The sequence below is a fragment of the Taeniopygia guttata genome, chromosome 1A (assembly GCF_048771995.1).
Source record: "Taeniopygia guttata chromosome 1A, bTaeGut7.mat, whole genome shotgun sequence".
NCBI lineage: Eukaryota > Metazoa > Chordata > Aves > Passeriformes > Estrildidae > Taeniopygia > Taeniopygia guttata.
Window position 1 is genome coordinate 29,853,155 of NC_133025.1, and position 23,058 is coordinate 29,876,212.

At 40.4% G+C, this 23,058-nt stretch overlaps 1 protein-coding gene across 2 annotated transcripts; it reads right to left on the reverse strand.

The window, feature by feature from the left end:
- Window positions 1-576: 576 nt before the first annotated feature.
- SLC38A2 (solute carrier family 38 member 2) lies at window positions 577-16,616 on the reverse strand. Of its 2 annotated transcripts, XM_030258555.4 has the most exons (16): window positions 16,473-16,616; window positions 15,667-15,852; window positions 15,316-15,397; window positions 15,073-15,188; window positions 12,196-12,269; window positions 12,006-12,098; window positions 11,729-11,810; window positions 8,756-8,838; window positions 7,733-7,791; window positions 7,458-7,607; window positions 6,663-6,742; window positions 6,466-6,566; window positions 5,958-6,082; window positions 5,226-5,370; window positions 5,011-5,108; window positions 577-4,199 (listed from the first exon to the last, which is right to left on the reverse strand). In XM_030258555.4, exons 2-16 carry the CDS (start codon window positions 15,783-15,785, stop codon window positions 4,101-4,103), a joined length of 1,506 nt encoding a protein of 501 aa, XP_030114415.1. In that variant the 5' UTR covers window positions 15,786-15,852; window positions 16,473-16,616; the 3' UTR covers window positions 577-4,100. The 2 variants fall into 2 exon arrangements, with proteins under 2 accessions (XP_030114415.1, XP_072778570.1); XM_072922469.1 differs by having other exon boundaries at window positions 3,657-4,199; window positions 5,011-5,370.
- Window positions 16,617-23,058: the final 6,442 nt, after the last annotated feature.

A 23,058-nucleotide genomic window follows, 5' to 3' on the forward strand; every position in this document is an offset into this window, starting at 1 on the left:
TTAAATATTCCTTTTGCACAGTGTTTTGCTATACACGACACACCGAGTTACAACTCCAGTGTCTCTCAACCAATTATGAATATTTGGGACACATATTCATATGACATGATACAGATTTATGAAGAACCAAGAAACATGCTACACTTGGCTTGTATCCAGTTTCCAGAATGGAAACAAAGCAGGCATACCAGTTTTGTAACTTTTAACATTAGCAGTTATTCTTCTCCTGGAGAGTCAAAGGAAGGAAAGTGGCATAGGATTTTAGCAAGACTCACTCACTTATTACACTTATACAAGATCTAACACATTGGATCTTGTCTCCAGCTATGCCTTTTCCACAAAAGAAATCACATAATGCAGATTCCTTGTAGAATTTGATCTCTCATGCCCAGACTTGTTCTTTTTACCCTTAGTGTCATGAGTTGTGGATGTAGTGGTATGCCATTTCCCCCTGCCTACCAGTCTTTTCTGAAAAGTGGTCAGTAAGTTAAACACGCATGAGATTAAAGGTGCACTTTTAGCATCATTTTTAAAGAAAATCCTTCAAATGCCTCCTCCAAGAAAAACATCACACCCTTGTTTAGGATTATCTGTTTATTTATTTCAGTTAAAACAAACATACAATGTTTCATTGAAACTGTGTTGCTGGCCACCAGTCTAGCTAGCAGCCCTAGCTAGGCTGTTGGCCTCTCCCAGTAACGCGGGTATTTACATATGTACACGGATGTACCGCGGGATGCGCGAATTTGGCGGCCTAACTAGCGTTAGATCGCAGAGGTGGTTAACTTGCTGCATTCAGGAAATCATAACATCCATGGTAAATTTTAGAGAGAAAGTACACATGAACCTGAAGAATACTTTCTATGGACCCAAGTGATTCCGGTGTTTATTGCAACATATACATTTGTAATAAATACAATCTTAGTGTTTTCTTACACACCTTAGGCATAACACACTCCTTGCATCTCTGTAAGCATTACACTTTGTTGAAAAAGGCTCTTTCCTTTGACAGCTGTTACACAGATGTACAACATGGACAACTCCTTGAAATGCTGTAACAATCAGTAATGAGAGAGGAATATATACATAAATCCTGGACTCCAAACCTACATTATATACATTATACTTACAGTATATACACACATACAATTTATTTACATAGACTATCATAAATATTGAAAAATAGTTTTAGTTTGAATGGATTAATGCTTTATAAATAACATGTTACATTTATGACTGAAATATCATGGAAGACAGTAATGTCTAACTGAGGTGACAGAACAGTGGTTTAATACTGAAACCGCTCTTTTAGGTGGTTTGTAATGTAGGTAACTTTAAACAGACAGGTTTGGAAAATAATTAAAAAAAAATCACTTGTTGGAAATCAACCCAGCCAAGTGGAACTCAACTGTTGCAGGTGGAGAGTCAGTCATCAAATTATATAACACATAATGTATAATTTGGAAATTGCTACATTCAGAGAATTAGTGACATGTACAATATACTATGAGGTGTCATCACAAAAATGTTCTTCCCTTCTGGTTGCCAAGAAGGACTTTGTAGTAACTTCTCACTTACAACTCCTTCCTCTTCTATGGTTGCTGTGAGAAAGAATATTTCTCACTTTCTTTCCTCTTTTTAAAGGGAAGAATTTCAACCCCTTATGTGCTACAAATTGCTCAAAGGTAGACAACATTTTAATCCTCTTCCACCTTTGCACATTTGTGGAGGAAGAAGAAAAGCTGCCAAAGTACTGAGGAGGCACATGCTCAGCACTTCTGTGGAGATCAGGTAACATGGGATAGTTAGCCATGGATGTACAGTACCTGAGGCAGAGAAGTACCTACGGAGCGCTAGTCACTGCTGACTCCAGGATCATTAATTGCCAGTTGAGTACCACCGAATTAATAATACAAATAACACACAAGGAATCTAACTTGTCATTACAGTTTTACACTATAGTCTTAGTGACCAGTACTTAAAGTCATGCAGAAGTATCAATACAAAATACCTGCAGTTGTTTTTCCATAGATTTTAAATGGCTGGGCAGAGCTTGACAGTATCTGCCGAATGGTGACTATTGTTTAGATTTATTTCTGATTAATTCTACAAGAGCAAAAAAGTGTCAGGCACTGTTTAATTAATGGATTACAGGCCTTTATTTGGTCTCTCTGACACAATGACTGAGTGCGACTTCATAAATCAGATTTTTAAAACATTGTGTCAGATGAAGACAGTTGACCACACTGCCATGACTATTTCATTAATAATCTCTATCTAGGCTTTTGTACCCAATTTTGCTGTTTGAGAACCTCTTATAAGCCAAGTATGCTGTTATACAAATGCTACCTCTCTTCAACCTGGGACAAGAATAAAAGAGCAAACATGCACTAGAAACAAAATAGCTCATCACAACCATACAGCACCTGTTTCATCTGCTAGGGCTCATTAGAAACTTATCTATTTCTGAAGCAAACAAGTATGAGATGACTATCCAAGTCTATGAGGTTATCTTTAATACTACTATACAGTATAAATTGGAAGAGGAATCCCAGTTGCGTATGTGAAGAGAGTTTGTACCAAGCATGAAATATTGGTGCAGTTATTTTGTGGATTTGACTCAGAAACAGAATAGTCAAGTAATTCAAAATCCAATAATGGATGAGGAATTTGAGAAATACTGTACAGTTTTTGAATATTATACAACTAGAAGACTACATTAGGATTTTTTTGTTTTCCTACAGGCTGTTTCAAGATAGATTGGATAAAAAAAAATCCCAACAAACATTGTTACAGCTGACAATGGACCTTATTAATAAAGGGAACTTGAGGAGGGAGTTTTGTATTAATGGTGTCATATGCTCCAGTGCCATTCAGTTTCTATCTACAACAGGAAAAAAAAAAACCCAGACCCTGTTTTACTCAATTGCACTACTGAGTACCTCAAGAAGGGAAATGTTAATTCCATCTTTACAATTTTAGATTACCTATGCTTTTCTCAAATGTAGCCTTTTCTAAAGGGTGGGGTTTCTTAACGTTTGAAAATTTGCGTTTCCACACCATTTTTGGTAACTCTAGTTACTTACGTAAGTCTGAAATGATTTTCAGGATTATTTTCTCTAAGGGAGCTTCATGGAAAGCATTTCGTATCAGAGAATTTTGACCTGAACTGGCTTATTTTCTGTATTGGTCATTAGAATAATTTTTAAAATAAAATTTCCTCTAATTATGCCTCTACAGAATCATAAAATATGTTGAGTGGGAAAGGACCCATCAGAACCACCATGTCCAACTCCTGGCGCTACAGAGGGCACGCCAAGAACTACACCATGTGCCTGAGAGTTGTCCAAACATTTCTTGAACTCTGTCAGGCTTGGTGCTGTGACCACTTCCCTAGGGAGCCTGTTCCAGTGACTAACCACCCTCTGGGTAAAAAAACCTTTTCCTGATATCCAACATAAACCTACCCTGACTCAGCTTCATGGCCCTTTCCTTGGGTCCTGTCACTGGTGACATGAGTGAAGAGATCAAGAAAGTCAAACTAAGATTAATTTAGGACACTAATTAAATATTTTTCTGAGTTCTATGTTATTTTTTCATTCTTTTTAGAAAAATGTTTCTTAAAGTCAAAATAGTGCTTTTGAGGTCCATAAGAATTTTTGGTACAAAAAATAAAAGTGTTTCTCTCTTTCTCTCTCTCATTGGTTATTTAAACACTTTGCTGTAAATTAAAGAGTTCTTTCTCACATCAAATGGTTCCATTAGGCACATTCAAGTAAAATAACAAAATATCGAAGTAACAATGATGAAAGCCAAACACGGCTTGATAAAAGTCTACGGAGAGTTCTGTCCATTCTCTGGAATGGAATAAAGTTGTCACTTCCTTCAGCCAGACACTCACGTGGTTTGATGTCAATATCCACTTCCATCATGCAGAATAGTTTCTTAAAGACAGAGTTCAGATATTCTACAATCAGAAGAACCATCAACAAAGAATCTGCCTTTTAAAGGAAGCTGGATAGCTCATTTTCATTCTCAGTAGGTATCTGAGTGAACACTGGCATTTGAAGTGGTGTATTACAGAGATTAAACCAGGGCAGTTAATGGCCATCAGATGTAACATTCTGGATCCAGTCTAGAATAATCAGTGTCATACACCCAGTCATCACAAGTATACCACTTAGAAAGAAGAATGAAGCCTGAAAAAGAAAACATAAAAGAAGTATTTCAGATTCTGCTATGACACTGTTAGTAAAATGCAACATACATCTATAAATTCATGCCCATGTACTAGCACAAGTGCCATTGCTCACAGAAGACAAAGTAAAAGAGACAAGAGATCAAGTCAATGACAAGGAGCTAAGTATCCTTCTCGTATCTGGGTCCTTTCTCAAATCAAAAAGTATTTATTCTCAGTATAGCAGACCTCACTCTCAACTAAGGGAAGTGAATGTAGCTGCTGATACCAGTCAGGCTATGCCCCTGTGCTAACCTGACTGTCTCTGTATATCTGATTGAATTATGAGTCAGTATGTCTGTGATTAGTAAGAGCACCATGAACAATCGAAAGAACCCAAACAATTGGCAGAGATGAGTTTTTATGCAGAAAACTATGTAAATAAGTCTTAAAATAATATTTGAAGAATGTCAATTCTTCAAATAAATATAAAATATATTTATTTAAATATATTTATTTAAAATATATATTTAAAATATAGTTCTTAGGGTATTCTGCTGAAATCCAGTTCTTAGCAGCAACAGAATGACCCAGCTACTGTTGAGATTTGGGGCCGGGGCTGAGAGAAGTCACTGAAGTGAACTGGGTCTTGTGATGGCCAGTTCCTTGGTTTTGAGTTCCTATGCAGCTTCCTGCAACTATGCAAGATAACAATAAATGCCAATTCACTGACTACCTTCCCCAGGACTTCAAAATTTATAAATCATGACGATACTTAAATTTTTTATTTTGAATTAGTAAGCAAGTGTAGTTACATATTTGTCTATACATACCCCAATCTTTTGCACTGACTTCATTGGTTCCTTCTTCACTAATTTGATGTAGAAGGCAGAAGGAAGTATAAAGATCAGCATGGCAGCCGCAGAAGCACCTATAGAGAAAAAGCATGGAAATAAATATTCATCAACAGGTAAGCATACTCTAATTAGACTGGAACTGCCTTTTCTGCAATGCGAAAGAGTGCTCAAACTGACAAGGAAATGCTTACCAATGAATCCAAAGATGTCTCGAATAGTAGGGACAAAGATAACGAGCATGTTGGTAAATGCCAGAAGAGAGACGGTAATGGAACAGTGACGCCACCAGCTGAACTCCTTCCCTGCCCACAGCAGCTGGGTAATGGAACTGCGGATCTTTGGAAGACGGGAAAAAAAAAAAAAAGACAATTTAGTCTTAATTTTGGAAGACAGTGATTTGTCACCTGAATTAGACCTTCCTCCTGAAAGTATTTTAACATCATTTTCCTGAATGCTTCAGATTTTAATAGAAGGTGAAAGATAAAAGTAAAATGGAGAAAAAAACCCAAGGAAAAGTAGCCAGTTTGAACAAAAATTCTAGGAAACTTTGTAACATCTAGGGACCCTGCTTAACAATACACGTATAAATGGCAGATCTCCTCCACAACATATGAACAAAAACATGCCGGCTTTTGTAAGCTGCTATTACAACAGTCTAAGTATTTTTATAGAGGGGCAATCTGTTTCATTTCCCCAATATAACCACAGCAGGAAAACAATACAACTGAATATATTTGTATCTACTGCTTAGTAAATGTTACATATTTATTGATTAACAGTATAGCTATAATTTATGAGGTTTATCAGAGGAAGGTTCCTTTTTCAGTTAAGAGAAAAACTCTTCTGTTTCTCAATTAATAAACAGGAGCTGCCAAATCAGTAAATAACTGCAGCAGTACAGATGTTAAAAAAAAATTACTTACAGGGAAAATAACTACAGGTACAGTGAGGGTTACAGCCATAAGTACAGCAAGACGCACAATAAGAAGGAGAACATCAGCACCCAGATAAGCAGAGTAGGTGTGAAGCAGTTCTGGTTCGACTTTTCCTATAAAGAAACCAGTATTTTAGTTAGATTTAGTTGACATACTTCATAAACATGTACTTCTGCTCTAGAGTTCACACAAATTTTACATTTACATCATCAAAATGAATTGAAAGCCTCAAGAGCTCCTGTAAGAATGTATCCATTTTACACAAATATGACTTGGAGGCACAGAATCTGGTTTAATCCAATTTTAATCCTATGTCTTGGGCCTAATTGTATTGCTGATCTCCTTTAGAGTGTGCACTTACAGAAGTACTAAAAAAAAAAGCCTAACAGCGTATATTTAGAATGCATATTAAATGCTTGCTTGTTCTATTTTTAAAATAATACTGTCAGTTTGCAGAACATGAATAATTTAAAGAAAGCAGAAAGGCAATATTTACCATAAAATGTCAAGTATCCAAAGAGAGCAGCCAACAAATACATGAGGAACATGGCAAAAAAAGATACATAGGACACATTCATCATTCTTTTCCGGCTTCGGCTGTAAGAAAAAGTAACATTGTTAGTAGTGAGAACATACAGTTTCATACTATATTTGTTTGTTTAGTGAAATTACATATATTTATCTAACACTTACCCCTTCAGTTCTTCATAAATAGGAAGAATTGCAGGATGGCAGACAAAGGAAAATGTTAAGATCGGGACAGCATAAACAGTCTGGAAAAAAAAAAAAGTTTCTTAAGTATCTCAACAGACATTAGAAATTTATTTCACAAAATCATCAGGAGATTCTTCAGTTTTGGCCTTATTTGGTGAAAAGACCAGCTATTCTTTACAATAAAAATGCAGAAAATGTTTAAAGAAGTTCCTATTTTCTTAAATCAGATCCTGAGGTACCAAATAGTTTTAAATGTCACTGAAGTCCATGGTGAGCTGAATGTTTTTGCATTCAAAATCATGTTCAGAAAGTCACAGGCTTAAGCCATTATATCTTGAACTTGGTATTGAGTATTACACACGTGGAGATTCATCACTGTAACTGGGAGCATTTATGTGTCAAGAATTTATGACTAGTCAAACATCCTATTTGCACACTTCTACAATTTTCTTAATTTTCTTCTGCAATCTACTTTTTGAAATGCTTCACTAACTTCCTTGACAAAGCTTGAGAAATGCTGCACTAAAGAATGAGAGATGTGTTTTTTGCCACTCAAACAGGCACTTCAAGCTCCTCTAATTTCTGTGTATTTGGCATGAGGAAACACCCAATCTGCCTGAGGTAAACAGTGCACAAGTCTATTGGAACAGATAGTCTTAACACATCCCAATTTTAAAACTGGGCAACTGCTTGAAGGAAATATTACCTAATTTATCTGCTACCTACTTAGTCTCAGTTATTTTCAACAAAGCATCTGTTTTTTTGGTCAGTTACCTGTGAATTGAAGATGAAATATTTTGGCTTGCACATATCATCGCTTGTTATATTTTCAGCTACCAAAGGTGCCACTGTTGCATTAAATAATGTCACATTCATGACGACACTGTCCATAGGACAGGGAATCTGAAACATCTTCCAAATTACCTAGAAATAAAGTCATGCATTTATTACTTTGACTAATGCAAGATGTGAAAATTTTTAGACACTGTGCTTAATTTCATTTTGAAATGAAGTTTTACAAGCACTGAGGTTTACAAGATTATACTTACAACAATCAGAAAGAAGACCATGCAAAGTAAGGAAAAGCCACTGGTATAGCCCAAATACCCTGTGATTGAGAAAGAAAAAAAAAAAATTAAGATACAATAAACAGAAACACCATTCAAGTCAAAACAAAATGACAAAATATATTCCTGTCAAGTGATCTCTTTAGATTGTCATTTCCTTAGCATTACACAAAACAAATTAATTATTCATTGACTTTCTGCTAATCCTGACCCAGATCTAAAGGTTCTGAAAGACATATTACGGTCTGTACATACAGTGAGTCTGTAATATAAAACTTTTTAACTTACAAGAAAAAGAAGCAAAAAAATCTCACAGAAATAACTATATGAATTGTTTATTGTATCCTAAGAATGATATAGGATTAATTTTAATAGCATGCACTATAAGATAACTTAGCCTTTTTCCTTCTGTTTTTACTGATTTACTTCTAAAAAACAGTAATTTGAGAGAGTAATTCACATTGAGACTCTCAGTTATTTAAGTTCCACTACAGGATTCTCTGAATAAACAGCCTGTTAACTGAATTATTCACATAGATCACTGAATTACAGCCATTTCAGATAAATCATCTGGCATGAATATTCTGTTACTCCTCAGGATCTAAAATGAAAAGATACTGCCCAGAGTTTGCAGCCCTACTTTTGAAGGCTGTTACAGGATAGCTGGTAACAATATTGTGTTATTTCACATTGACCAAAATAGATCAAACTTTGGGATAAGAACAGAAACAGAAAGTTACTGTTGAGCTTAGTTCTAAAGCCATCCTATCTGCTGTCCTTTCATCTTCCACAAACACATCTGTAATTTAGTATACTTGTCTTGGTTTTTTTTTCCCTGTCTTCAAGGAGACTGACAGCAATTACCTAAATGCTAATTAGTCCCAAGAGACAAGTTTAGAGACAGCTGTTAATTCACGCAGCATTTCAAGATTCAAACACTGCATCAACACATTTCCCCACAGTACTTCCAATGGGTTTTTATTTTGAATGCTCTCTACTACTTACCTAGATTTTTCAATAGGGACAGAGGAAGAATAAGAATGACAGACACCAGCAGCACTAAATAGTCACCATTGAGATACCATTCTCTGTAGAAAAAAAAAAGGTAGTATTTGTAAGTGATTAAGTATTTAAAAATTGCATTTACAGATTAGTCTTCCCTCTTATTTTCTACAACATATGGCTCCTTAAAAAATGCACTGCCTGATGTCACAAATGACAGCATTTAATTTCCTATATGGACCTAACACCCTACAACAGCTTCTTATCTCACCCCAAACCTGCATTGTGCCTTTCCTTTAGTGTCCTTTTATAAAATAATAACATCTGGAAGTCAAAAGACAAAAAGTAAATGATTGGTTAGAAAAAAAGTGAAGTGGGATCAATCACAGAAAAACCATAATTTTCTGAAGTGCTGGTTCCCAACTCTCCAGATGTGTTAGAATATTGCAGGGCCCCAGCAGGGTTTCCATTTTTAACGGAAATAAAATTCTGTTGGGTGCCCCGTGGGAGTTAAAGAAAAACAGGTGAGGGCTGAAGGTAAGGCAGTAGCTCAAGCCCACTGGCTGAGAAAACTCCAACAAGCACTGGGAGTCTCCTGGAGGCACATTTCGTCCCTTTCAGTAGGGAAAACATGGTAAGAACTTCAGAAGCTTTTTCCCTCAGAACATTTCTGCCATTTTTTCTGTAAGAAGCAGCAACTATTTTTTTCATAAAACATTTTTGGGCATTAGAAGATTAACATCTTCTTTGAAATACATAAAAACAAAGTCCTACAGGACCATCCTATATGCTTTAAGCAATTAAATTAATACTAAGTTACACATTTATTCCCAAGTATTAATAGTTTACATCCTATTATTATATAATTTAACAGTATTTATTTTAAAATGGACTGTATACTACTTAGGTAAAAGATTTAATTTGCAATTTTTATATGCAAACTCAGTTGCTGAGTTATAGCCTTTTATATCATAATGGGAATAAGGAATAATTAACAGCCTTGCTCTGGATTTACGTAGTAAATGCAAAAAGGATGTAATCATCTTTCCCCAGTTTTACCTGGGATAACTAGATCTATAAAATGAGTATTTTAAAAATTTAAGATGTACAGAACATTAACACCATACACCTTTTGTTGTCTTTTTTTAAAATATAGTAGACTTGTGGCATATTTAAAAGAAATCACAACAAAAAATTTCTTGCAGTTGATACAATCACAAGAACATGCACTGTTATTGTGCATACCATAGAGAGGCCATCAGGACTTTCAGATCAAGGACTTCAAAGTTTTTCTGTCCTGAAGAGTAAAGAATGGGATTGTGCAGTTTTAAAATATAGCAAGTACTTTAGAAGTTGCTAAACAAATTTTAATAATGGAGCTAGTATTTGCATTATTGTCTCAGAAGTCCAGAAGTTCTTTTACAGTAAGCATTATTTTGGGACACTTAAACAGGTAAGTGCTTACATTTCAGGCCCCAGGCTGCCAGAGTGGAATCCATGCCAATGGTAGCCACCCAGACTCCCCTAAGCAATGCATGGAGAGAGTCAGTTAAGTGGGGTTCATGATTGCCAGAGCACTGAGAAAATATTTACTTTAAATCAGCGTACAGCTACCTAGTGACAGCCAACAGGAAAACATTTAAGATACAGATCTCAATTCCTTAACTTTCTCTGCCAGATTTGCAGAGCAGCAGCTGTATCCAGAGAGATTCACAAACTTTAGCTTCCCTTCTTGAATTGCAAACAGTTTTGAATTCTTAACTGAAGATGGGACAATTAAAAATATTTGCCTCCGAGCCCACTTCTAAATACTGGCTACTCCAGGGGCTCTCTTAAGAGCCAAAAACTACAGACTTGAATTCAGCCAAAGGAGAGAAATTAAGCTTCCCAGCAAAGAATTTGTAAACATAACAGTACTAAGTAAATAGGGTAGGTGCAGTAAAAAAATGAAAAGAAAGGAAAAGAAATATGTCTAGCACTGTTATTATGACAGTATCTATTAGCAAGCTGCATGAACATCACCAAATGGCTTGAACCCCTTGGGGAACATGGCAGAAAAATGCCTACCTTCTGAACTCAGGCTTAGGTGTAAGTTGGAGTCTTGAGCTGCTCAGCCCTCTCAAGACTGGGACACTTCAGGACAAGGCACAGAAGTACAACTCTGAAGAGTGAGATTTATAGCACTTAACTCTATCCATCTGAACTCAGGCATCTTGTTTTTACACACCCTCAATACAGAGTGACATGATCAACTGTTCCTTGGAGACACGCAAAATGTGTCAGGTGTGCCAAACTGATCACTACAGAGGATCACCCTTCTCCACCGACTGAACCAAGACCATTTCAATGATGAACTCAAAATATGGTTAGATGAAACCCTCTTTTTAAAGCCAAGCAGGAAAGCCACTATGGAGTCAAGGTGTCTCCAGGGCTGGATGGCAAGGCATCTACCACTCTAGCCTTAGGTATATATACTCTGGATTAGGTCAATATTTAGTCTCTGAATCTTTCTGAGAATTGTTCCTTAAGACATTCCTTGCATAACTGCTCCTTAGTCTTACATTTAATCACTTGCCACAATATTAATACTAGAAAACCTAGAAAAATTAATCAGACCAAACCATTTTGAATGAATTAAAAAAAAAAACAACAAAACAAAAAACGAACCACAATCACATTTATCTTTCCTTATCAAGTGTATGTACTGACTGGTACATACATTATCACTTACCTGATGTTCTTTACAGAACAACTTTCTGCAATATGATGCAATACCTGTATTTTTCTACCCTTTTCCCAGGTCAGGCTGGATCTAAATGAAGTGAAGCACTCATGGGAAAGGAAAACTTACTGTATCTCTGTCTGTATAAGAAGCTACCCTACGGTGTACCGAACGTGGTCTTCATATAAAAATATATACAGTCTCCATATTTGTTTCTCCTAATAGTTTCTCTGATGAGGAGTTCTAACACCTACCCTGTGGTCTCTTCGATGTTCATAAATGTCTTGATGACCAATGGTAACTCATATTTCACTATGAAGAGGTAGCTTGACATAGCTGTAGGTGAATAACATCATAGATCATTACAAATATAGAATATGCCACACGATGCAAGAATCACATAACATGTTTCATAACTTCACTTGAACACAAGCAGTTAATGAAGACATGTTGTGTGACAAATAAGTCTCCAAGAATAAGCAGGAAACAATTATTATTGACAGTACAGACATTTCAAGATCTTGTCCTCACCTCCAATGTTCTGCATTGTAATTGATCCAGAAGCAGCAAGTTTTCCAGCCATACCAAAAGCCTTCATTCCCAACTGTTCATATAATAAAGATCCTAAAAGAAAATACAATATCCCATTGGAAGAGTGTATTTCAAGAAGATACCATAAGAAACAAATACTACATATTTGTAAAATACTGATTTGCCGTACCTCCTTCATTGGCAGTCTTCAAAAGAAGATGCACTGAATACAAAGAAAATATTGAGACAAACAGCAGGAGTATCCTGGAGAGAGAAAAACACACATTTTAATAGCCATAAATGACTTATTGTAACCCTATTAAATAAAGATGGATCAAATATAAACATTATCCATATTAAAATATTATATGGGGAAAAAAGTAAATTCTAAGGTCAGTTCAAAGTGTTCTGAAAACCCAATTAATGCTGTGTATAGAAAGCATTTTATACTAAATTGCATTTCAGAGGCATACAAAGAAATTCTAATGTAGGCTTGAACAACAATTCTATTCAGTCTAAAGCAGCATAAACATCACCAAGTGTCAGGCTATTATACTTGGCTACATTTGATAATAAATAACTTAACAAAGTATCAATGGGAATGTGTGCAGGTGAGGGGGAAGGTTTGCATCCCTGAAAGAAACTGTATTTTTTCTGTCTTCCTGTCCCTGCTCAACATTGAGGCTAACTACAGCTGAAGTGAAGATTATCTCTTGGTCTTAAAAGAAATCAGCTTTTGAGCTTAAACCTGTGTTATGTTCTTGTTTTTATGTAAGGATGAAACTGCAAAAGCCTTAAAGAATCGACTGAAAAGTCAGATTCATTGAGAGCTGTGTTTTCAAATGGAAATACATATCCATTGTCATTAAAAAAAAAATTCTTTCCTCAAAAGTTAACTCTTCAGATGTGCTTACATGGGAATCGCTAGTGGCTTGTTTATCTTCCCCACAGCTTTTATATGCAATGCATATTATTTCCAGAAGCACATTTGCATCACCTAAAATTCGGGTCTCTCAACAACAAATCTCTCCCACAACAAATGCACTTCCTGGAGTGGCACGCTAGGGGGGACTTCTCGGCTGCTGGAGAACACAGTGGAAAATTACAAGGCATTAAAAAAAAAAAAAACCCTGCGCTTTCTTATACCAATACAAGCATTTTGCTAAATAGAAAACTTGAGAATCAGCATATCAAAAATGGCTTTAAAAGGGTAAACTTCATTTCCCAGAATACATTTCCTTTTGTGTAATTTTTAATGTTGGTAAAGTTAGTAAATGCAGCACAAAGAACTGGAAACAAAAAGACTTGAGAAGCTTCACAGATCTGTGTAGGAAATTTAAGTTACTGTGTCTATTCAAAACTAACACATGCACACAAATAAACCTCTATATTTCTGACAAGTAGAGATTAACTAGGATTTGACTCAGCCATCAGGTAGAAACAGCACAGCTGAGATGTGCCAGTGTTACACTACCTTAAAACAGCAGAGACCCTGGATCTCTCAGTCCTAACATGGAAAGGCTGCCCACAGTGTAGACAAGATCAGTTCAGCAAACGCATCTTGAAGCTCACTCTGTTTCTGGCTTCCAGACCATTCGATTCATTTATTTAGTGCTGACACAAGTGACAAGTCCCAGCACTTACACAAAGTACCTCCACAATCTTCGAAGAACTTACTGCCCTAATCAACTGCATCTGGATCTAATTCTGTAACCTAGTTATTAAGGGATGCCTGTAATGCCCTCACTGTCATCATAAATCCTCAGCATCATTTGTGATTAACTGCTTTCCTGGCTCAGAACTGTACGATCTACAAGTTTTGCAAGGTAACAAGCCAGTTTGTCTTTGAAACAACACTAATGCAAGGAGATCTAAATGCAGCATCTGGGAATAAAAAGCACCCAATTGTTAAATTGACAGTTTTAAACATTTTTCTTCCTCAGAAAAGAGGACCCCTGAAGTCTGTTCCAATAGCTAACCTTAAATTCTATTTTTTTTCTCTCCCCAGAGACATTCTAATGTGCATTACATTGATTATCTTTCATGTGCTGCAGAACATCTTTAGGGCATGAATATCTACTCTAGATTCATGCTAAGTCGTTCATTCAGTTTAGCATAATCTGAGCAAGTGAAAATCTTAGTAAAAGATTAACAAATCACCATATGTTTAAAATCCTTTAGGTCAGAACTTCACATCTAGGTAGCTTCCTCAGGAAACCTGAGCACCACCTGATACACTGTGAAATATCTGGAAGGAAATCTGACCTACTTTCTGGAAATCTGGCAGCAGAGTCAGGGAAATTTTGAACTAAACATTGCTCTTCACGTGTTCTTGAACATTCAGCACATTCATCTATTTCCAGGATAAAAACACAAAGTTCCTTTAAACATATCCATGGATACTCATTCGCAGTCACGTCAGCTACATGTGAGCTGAACTACCCCCAATACGTGAAAAATGTACTTTCCCAAGACATTTATAAGCACCATACGTAACTCTATCCTTATGTATTTCTAGTTACATTACTGTAGTTCTGCCCTACACCTCAAAACTTCTGCCAATGTAGACAGGCCAATAAAGACAGGCTGGTTATTCCACATCCCTCCCTTGCAGGCAGACAGAAATTTTTATAGGTGTAACTGAAACCATATCCCTGAAGAGGGTGAAAGCACAGCAATAAAACAACTTCTTTATTGGTTAAGTACATTGTAACTCTGTAGGCACAATGACGTCAGTTGAGGAAAGCAAGATCACATCCCTGATTGGATAATAGAACGTTCAGGGGAAGTCTATCAGTCATTCATGGAGAAATTACAGCTAAGTCAAGTAATAGTCACTGTAGAATGCTTTTGTTTTGCCTAACTTGGAATGAATCTGTTTAATTTTTGCAGGTTCTTCTGAATGCATCACAATCTTTAAATTCAAAACAAGCCTAAAATGCAATTCTGCACCTATGAAAATGATTGCATATTTTCCAGGGGCCCTATTTTTACACCATTTATTTTTCCATTATGAATTACACACCAGAAAGATGGGGGCTTTTTTGATGACTCGGAAGATACTTACACAAAAAGCGCAATTCCAGTGTTAGCCATGGCAAAAGAAAGACCCAGGATGCCACTACCCACAATAGCATTGCTCAGATTAAATACTGACATTCCAAAAGAAGTAGTACCCGGATGCTGAGGAAATACAGATAGGTAATAATTAATAGAAAGTTATTACTCATCTCAGAATTAAAACAAACATTAAATTGGCAGTACATTTCTATTTGTTTGTTTATTTGTAACGTCATTGCCGGGTACTTACATACTGAGTTTCGTATTTCTTCTTTCCAAGATTGGAGTCGAGCAAGAAATTTTGGTTTTCTGGATCAATATCCGCATAGTGGCTGCAAAACAACGTTGCACCATTAGCGACTCTTACGGGAAACTCGCATATTCACTTCCCGATCAGCATTTCCGATCCATTTCAAAGGGAAAAGGAAAAACCGATGGAATAACCCCGAAAGAACCACCCCACCTGCGACTGTGTCAGCGCGCGGAGCGTGGCGCCCGTCTCCGACCGCAGCGATCCCCGCGTTTCCGTAGGGATTTGCCGGCAGACACGCAGCACCGCCGGGTCCCGGCTGGTGCCGCCCGCCGCGGGGAGCCCGCTCACCTCTTCATGGCAGCCGGCTTGGTGGGGTAGGGGTAGCTGAAGTCGTTGCTGTTGGAGCTGTAGCTGCTGCTGTCCTCGTCGGGCGAGATGTTGAACTTGCCCATCTCGGCGCTGCTCATGCTGGCGGGCGGGGGTCGGGCTCGGCGGCCGCCGCTCTTTTGTCCTTGCCGGCGGGACTCGCCGCGCCTGCGGAGGGGGCGGGAGGCGACGTCAGTGCCGCAGCGGGCGCGAGGCCGTCACGTGGCCCCGCGGCCCCCGCCCGCCGCCGAGTGGAAAAGTACCGGGCGCGCGGGGCGGCGGGCGCGCGGACAAAGGTGAGCCCCGCCCGGGGGCGCGCGGCTCCCGCCGCCCGGCCCGCGCCGAGGCAGCGGCACTGGCACCGCCACGCCGGCGGCACCGCCACGCCGCACTCCCCCCCCTCCCCCCTCCGCCTCCCCGCCCCGGTAGCGGAGAGCGGACTGATGCAACACCGGTGGGCGATTGTCACATCGGCTGCCCCGCGGCTGTCCCTCCCCGTGTTTACCTCCCGCCTCCCCGCCGGCGACACCGCGCGACCCGGCGTTTTCAATGGAAAAACGCAAGCCGCTCGCGGGACTGCGTCGCGCCGCAGTGGCTTTGCGGGTTTGCCGCCTTTCCGGGATGCAGCGGCGGCGCATCCCTACGCGCGTCTCGGCGGAGCCCGGCAGGGTCCTGGCGATAAGCCGGGCCGCTGCCGCCGGACAAAGGCGCGAAGGACGAGCCGTGCTCCGTCCGAAAAGTCGCCCCGTTCCTCTTGGCGGCCCGGTAACGGCCAGCCCCTGCCGTACCTTCTACGAGTGAGCTGGAAAGCGAGGGTTTCTCCCGAAGCCTCGGAATAACGAGATTCTCCTCTACTCCGCTGCTACTTCTTGCAAGGGAAAAAAAAAAAAGCCCTTAACTATGAAATGTCAGCGAAAACAAGCCCCTAGATAAATAAAGGTAGGAAAAAAAAATCCCGTAAAAAAGTCGGAGCTATCAAAAGGAAAGAAAATATCGCGTCTGTATCGCTCCGGCGTCCCTCCCGGTCTGACGGCCCCCTCGGGGCGCCGCCGCTCTTCAGGCAGGAATGTGGGCGTGTCATCGAGGGGCGCGGCGTCCGCCCGCTGCCGCGCCGCCCCCGCCCTGTCCGACTGACCCCTTGCCGCCGCCCGGGCAGGGGCTGGGGGGGCGTAGGGGCGGGGGGGCGTCTCCGACTGAGGGGTGGGAGCCGGTCAGCAGCGGGGGCCCGGCGGGGGTCAGACCGCGGCCGCTAGCACATGAGCGAAGCAGCGCTCCAGTGTTTACATTGGGGCACTGGGTTACGCGGCGGAGACGGGACGCTGCGGTGCTTGTCAAAAGCGCTCTGCCTCAGAGGCGCTTCTACCGGCCCAGTGCAGCATCCGCAGCGTGACTGCAGCACTCGGTGGCTACCGGTTCACCCGGGATCTGCCTCCCTCCTCCACCCCGCGCCTGCCTGCGGCGCGGGACGAGGTGCCACTGACCCATCATAGCTCCTCGGTGCAGTCACTCGCTATTTTTAACGCCTGCAGCAGCGCACATGCAAGCCCGGACCCCGAGGGCAGCCGACAGACTCCCCGAACGTTTCCTTCGGGAAATGAGCCGGAATGACAGACTCCCCCCAGTGACGTGATTCACGATAAGCCCCATGTAGGGAAGAGAGGGGGAAACAGAACATCCTGCTTCCTTTTCCTCGGGTAACCACTCCAGAAGATTTGGAGAGCTTTGCTGCTCGGCTCCCCGTGGGAGTGGACGGCGGGGTTTTACTGTCTGCCGCAGCTCCTCACACGCACGGTGCGGGGACACAGCTCCGAAGGACGTTTGACGGGAGTAGCGGGGGCCTGCTTGGCTGCTGTCTCTAGAGGAACAGGGGGGTACATAGCAGCCTCCCCAGCTCCTGTCCTCGCGGCGGCAGTGCACTCCCACGCCAGTCTGGTGCTGCCAGCCTCGAGTGCGGAGGATGCTCTGCCACCGAGTCGTTCGACCCCCTGCGTTATCGCCCTCGCTCCCTTCTTCTGCAGCATCGAGAGCCCGTGAAGGGTGCGAGGGGCTGCTGCCTGTCTGCTGTGCCGGGGCAGTGGCGGCCGCCGGGACACAAGAGCGATTCACACAGTCGAGGGACAGCGAATCCCTCACCACCATCCCCGCTCCTGGGCCCACTGCAGTGCCCGCGGTTCTGACGGGGGACACGAGCTTCCCCAGGGCCGAGACAGGCGGCAGGACGGTGGCTCTGCCCCGCGACCGTCGCCGGGCCAGGCGGGCGGGAAGGCGCCGGGCGGCGCGAGGCGGCGGCACCCCACCGCCACCGCCGCCGAAGATTCTGGACCGCCCCCGCCGACGCCGAGATGGGGAACGGGAGTGGAAGCCGGGAAGGGGCGGGGACCGGCGAGGGCACGCGCAGGAGATGCAGGAGTCGAAAATTTTCCATCGCTGCAGTCGTCCCCCCGCCCCCATCCGGCGCGGCCCGTCACGTCACGCGCCCCCCGCGGCGCGGCGGGGCGGGAGCGGGAGCGGGAGCGGGCGGGAGCGGGAGCGGGCGGGAGCGGGAGCGGGCGGGAGCGGGCGGGATGCGCTGCGGCGCCTTCCGCGCAGCCCCGGGGCGCAGAGGGGCGGCGGCGGCGCACCTGCTTCCGCGGGAGCGGAGCTGACATGGCCCTGGGGCTCAGCTTGGGGCGTTCGGGGCTGCAGCCGGCTCCTGCCCCGCGCACCTGCCGGTGCAGGGCGCCCGCCTTTACCGCGTCTGCGGGCGCGGCGGAGCGCGACTTCGGCAGCCCGTGGCGGTGAGGGGTGGTAAAGTCGCCCCAGGAGTGCCAGTCCACGGCGTGAAAGTCTGACTGCACAACGGGCAATTTGCAAAGGTTTCGGCAACCTGACGGGTTAAATCAAAAGGCTGCATCGCTCGCTTTTACAGCGCAATCACAGCGATATGTAAATAAGCACTACTGCGGGGAACGCAGGGCACACTTTTTCCAGTGGGAATGATGAATGCCTGGTGCCTTTCGCAGTCAATCCCATTCTTTGGGTGTCAGCAGTTCTGTGAAATTACAGTGTACATGAGAGAGGTCAAGGTGACCTGTTTGTTGTGGGTTTTGCTAGTGTAGCAACAGACGTGATGACGTATTCGTAACGTTTTTAGGACTGTATCATCCATTTCAAGGCAAGCGCACAGATTCAGTGCTTAGTAACGTGTCCCACATGCGCCTGATAAATACAAGCAACCATCTTTATACATGTGATCTGGTTGTCGTGATTAGTACAGCTTTTAAAAATGTTTAAACCAGGTTTTTTTAGCAAAATAAAAGTTTTACTCTACAAGTGCTTGATTTTTTTTTCCTAGAACTGTCCTCATTTTATATGGAAAACGATGTTGAGGCTTTGTTGCTCATTTATGAGAAGAAAGATTGGTAAAATGCACCCAGGAAGAAAAACTGCTGTGTTTCTAATGGCCCCATTATTGGAACTCTGCAACATATGAGTGCAATCTGCAATATGCTCCAGAATATTGAGTCTTTAAAATTTTACCCATGCAGTCTGTTTGCTGGTTCAAATGATCTGCTTTTTTCAAGTGGTTTTAAGTAATGCCTCACTGATTGAATTATAATTTTCCTGACTTTGTGATTGCCAAGAATGTCCTTGGCAAAACATACATAGAATGTGTTTCATCCAATTTTGAAATGTATTTTGTAATCGGAATAATAAAAGTTAATATTCATCAGTTCCTCCCACCATAGTTTCAACGATTCATTTGTTTTCATTGTCATGCTTTTCTTTCTCTCTTTTTTAAAGTGTTCTTTGTTCTTTTTCCCCCTTTCCTTTGTTTTTCATTGTCCTTATCCCTAAGTCACCCTCCTTTTTATACCTTCCGTTGGTTTGCTTTTTATTTTGTTATTTTGTGTGCCTTTACACATGGGAAGGTTCCTTACAAAGTCTTAGCATTTGGGATAGTTAAGAATAAACTTTTTTTACTTTTAGTCTGGAGATTCTGTTACTGCTTTATGTTTTAAGGCTGTTATAAAAGAAACTGTAAGTTCATTTTTAGTTAGGCATTGTAAAAATTGAATTGTGTTCAGTGACACAGGTAGAAATTAACTAGAGTTTTAAATTTATTATACAGGGAGGTAATGGGGGTTTTGTAGCTGAAGAACTATGTGCTTCTAAATGTTGCTTTGCAGTGGAGAGCTATCTATAGATTCACACCTCTCTGTAACATCATCTGTCATTCTTCATTCTGTGAATAGTTTCCTTTAAAATTTGATTATTTGTTTTTATATTTAGAAAAAGAACTAGCTTTTAAGTGTCAATTTTTTCCCCTCATGTTTTAGCAAATAAAAGGCCTTTATAAAATGGGAGTTTTTTTCCCATGCTATTTCTTCCTACATATAGAAATAAATCTTGAGAGATACCATAAAACTATCTGTAATGCACATCCAGTAGAGTAATTTATCTTTATGGTATGTATAGAAAAGTTATGTGTACAGTAATACTGTAAAAGTCAAGTCTGTTCACAGGGTTTTTAGAAGATACTTCCTAAATTGCCTGAAGGATATCTAATGAAATACATAATATATCAAAACACTCTGTACTAATAGCTACATAGCACTCATTTTGTCTTTGCCTAGTATGAATAATATAAAAATCCCAACAGGGTAGGGATGTGCATCGGGTGAAACCCTCAGTACTGCCAAGAGTCTGGGGAAGGATGGTAATGGAGAGCAGTAACAGAGACCTGAGAGCTGTGATGTGTCCTGAATGAAACATCTGCACTGCTGTCTACATGACAGATGCAGTCTGTCATGAGGAAGAGCTGGAAGTATGGGTGAGTAGGGAAGACAAGGATTCATGGTTTTGCTGCATAGACTCAGTGGTCCACAAAGATGCAGGCAAGGCTAATGGGTTCCACTATCCTTCCAACCAGTTTGGTTCATGATTCTTCCCTCACATGGACTGCCTGTGGCATGCAATTAATGAAATTATACATTCTGATTATATGCTTTCTTAAACAAAACTTCCACTGAAGCCAAGAGGCATTACGAGTGCATAAGGAATGCAGGATTGCATATCCTGCCTCTTGGGCTTTGTGATGGTGCGTTGGAGTTACATATTAAACTTGGTTTAAGCCTTAATTTTTTCCCTCTGTGTTTATTCTAGTCTAGTTTCAGTTTTGCAAGAAGCAAACAACAAAATCACTATGTTAAAATATAAGCAGCATTATTCTTTCAAAAAAATAGTACATTTACTATAATTATAACGTGGATTTAAGCCAAAAATAGGGAGCAAGTCTGAGTTTAAAACCATCAGATTATGTTGTTGTACTGCAATAAACTCAAAACAGTGAAAGCTGCATGTGATATGTAGTACCAATCATCTCCAAGAAATTGTGAGCCTTAAATGGACATTGCCAGCTGCTATAAAAATAGTTTTTACTTAATATTTTTAACTCTGTAACATTTTTAGGAGTTTTAAAAATAGTGTTTCTCTGTTAATCTTGATTCATATTTTCCACTCAGCAAACTCTGATGTTTTTTTCCTGCATGAAATTTATAGAAGTTTTTAAGGTTGTTGTGTTTGGTTTTTTTGTGCTTTTATTTTTGTTTTATTTTGGGTTTTTGTTTTGGTTTAGTATAGTACAATTCTAGAAAAGCTTTGGAAATGATATTTGTTAATTAGCTGAAACTCTTGTCATTTTGTATAAGCCATTCCACGTATTTTGGTTTAGATTCTTACGGGAACAAGAGCTACTATTTTTGTTCTTTTACCATTTGCTTGTGGCAGAGAGTATAATTTAAGATAGGCATTTGGATTCCCAGAGATGTTATTGCCATTACTATAGCAGTCTGTGCATCAGTATCACTTATTATGTCAGTAGGTCTTTGGCGAGCCACTTGCAATTTTGTGGCTCACTTAAAAATAATGTAAGTTTAAGAAATTAGATGAAGTTATCTGGCCAGGTTGCTATGCAAGAGGCATATGCAGAAGGGAATAAAATTGGAAGAATTGTGTAGTTATGAAGAGATTTCTGTGCTTTACCAGACAGAATAATTGTGTATGCACTGATATGGCAAAGAAAAAGGCCAGTTAGGTCAGGAGTTCAACTAGCACTGTATTTTGATGGATAACAAAACCCCAGTGAACCAAGAAAATTAGCTCCTCACTTTGTATTTCTTATAAAAATACCCTGAAAACAGGTAGCAATAAAAACATATTACAGCTGGATCTCTATTCTGTAAATTCATGTGTGGAACTTAGTATGCATTAGCCTTGTTTTGGTAAAGTTGCTGCTATTCCTAAACATCTTGAGGACTGGATCCTACTTTGTGGTAGACAACCATTACCTACTGAACTTAAAATTCTAATTTTTATCTCCAGTGCATAAAGCACAAGAATCGTTATTTATAGTATCAAAACAGGTCCCTAAAATCTGATACTTTTTGTCTGACAGTGGCCAATAGAGGATTTTTCTGTGGCAAAGATAGGAAAGAGGATAGCACCATGCAGTTGAATGTTTGAGCAATCTAATGTTTAGGATTTGGGATTTACTGAAGCAAAGGTTGTATCCATGTGTTTGTATTTCATAGTATCCGTACTCATCCACATGAAATTGTTGAATCACTTTTGAACTCATGTTTGGTATTTATCATAAACAGTAACAAAGCTTACTAAGGCATTTACAAACAATTCTTCCCTTTTAAATTTCTTTTCCCCAGACTTCTTCCTGATCAGTTCATTTGAGATTCCCATGTTTTGCACAGTAAAAACTGGGTTTTATACACCTTTATTCTACATTGTATGGTTGTCTTTCTTGAAGTCAGAGTCCTAGTCAATCCTTCAGTTCCCTTCAATTCCTGTTGTAGAGAAAATGAACATCTTATTCAAGATGTTATAGGTACTTTCTCCTTCGTTAGAGAAGGAAATTTAGACCTGGACTCTTTCATAAAATGGCAGCAAGCAGCTTTACCTTGACTTTTTTGCACTTGCTCTGTATTCATGTTGATGTGTGCTCTTCTGCATGTTCTGAGAAAGGACTTCTCTCTCACGTTTTTGGACTGAGTGTTTGCTGTTTAGGTCTGAGTTTTCTGAGTGGGCTGGTGTCCATGTGTAGAAAATTTGTAGCCATTTATTTTTAATTTTGAAAGATGGTCTTTAGTTGTGAATTATTATGACTCAAATTTATAAACCCATTTCTTGTGGGAAGAAAAATCACTCTCCTACCTTAGTGTGTAAAGTATTTTGGTGAATAAAATGAACATCTTTAATTTAGTCAAATAAATCTTCATGGATAAATTCCTTGCAAAAATTAGAAATGCTTATATGACCTAATTTATACACTCTTCCTTGTATGAGAAGCAAAGATTTGAAATAAATTAGTGAACAAAATTA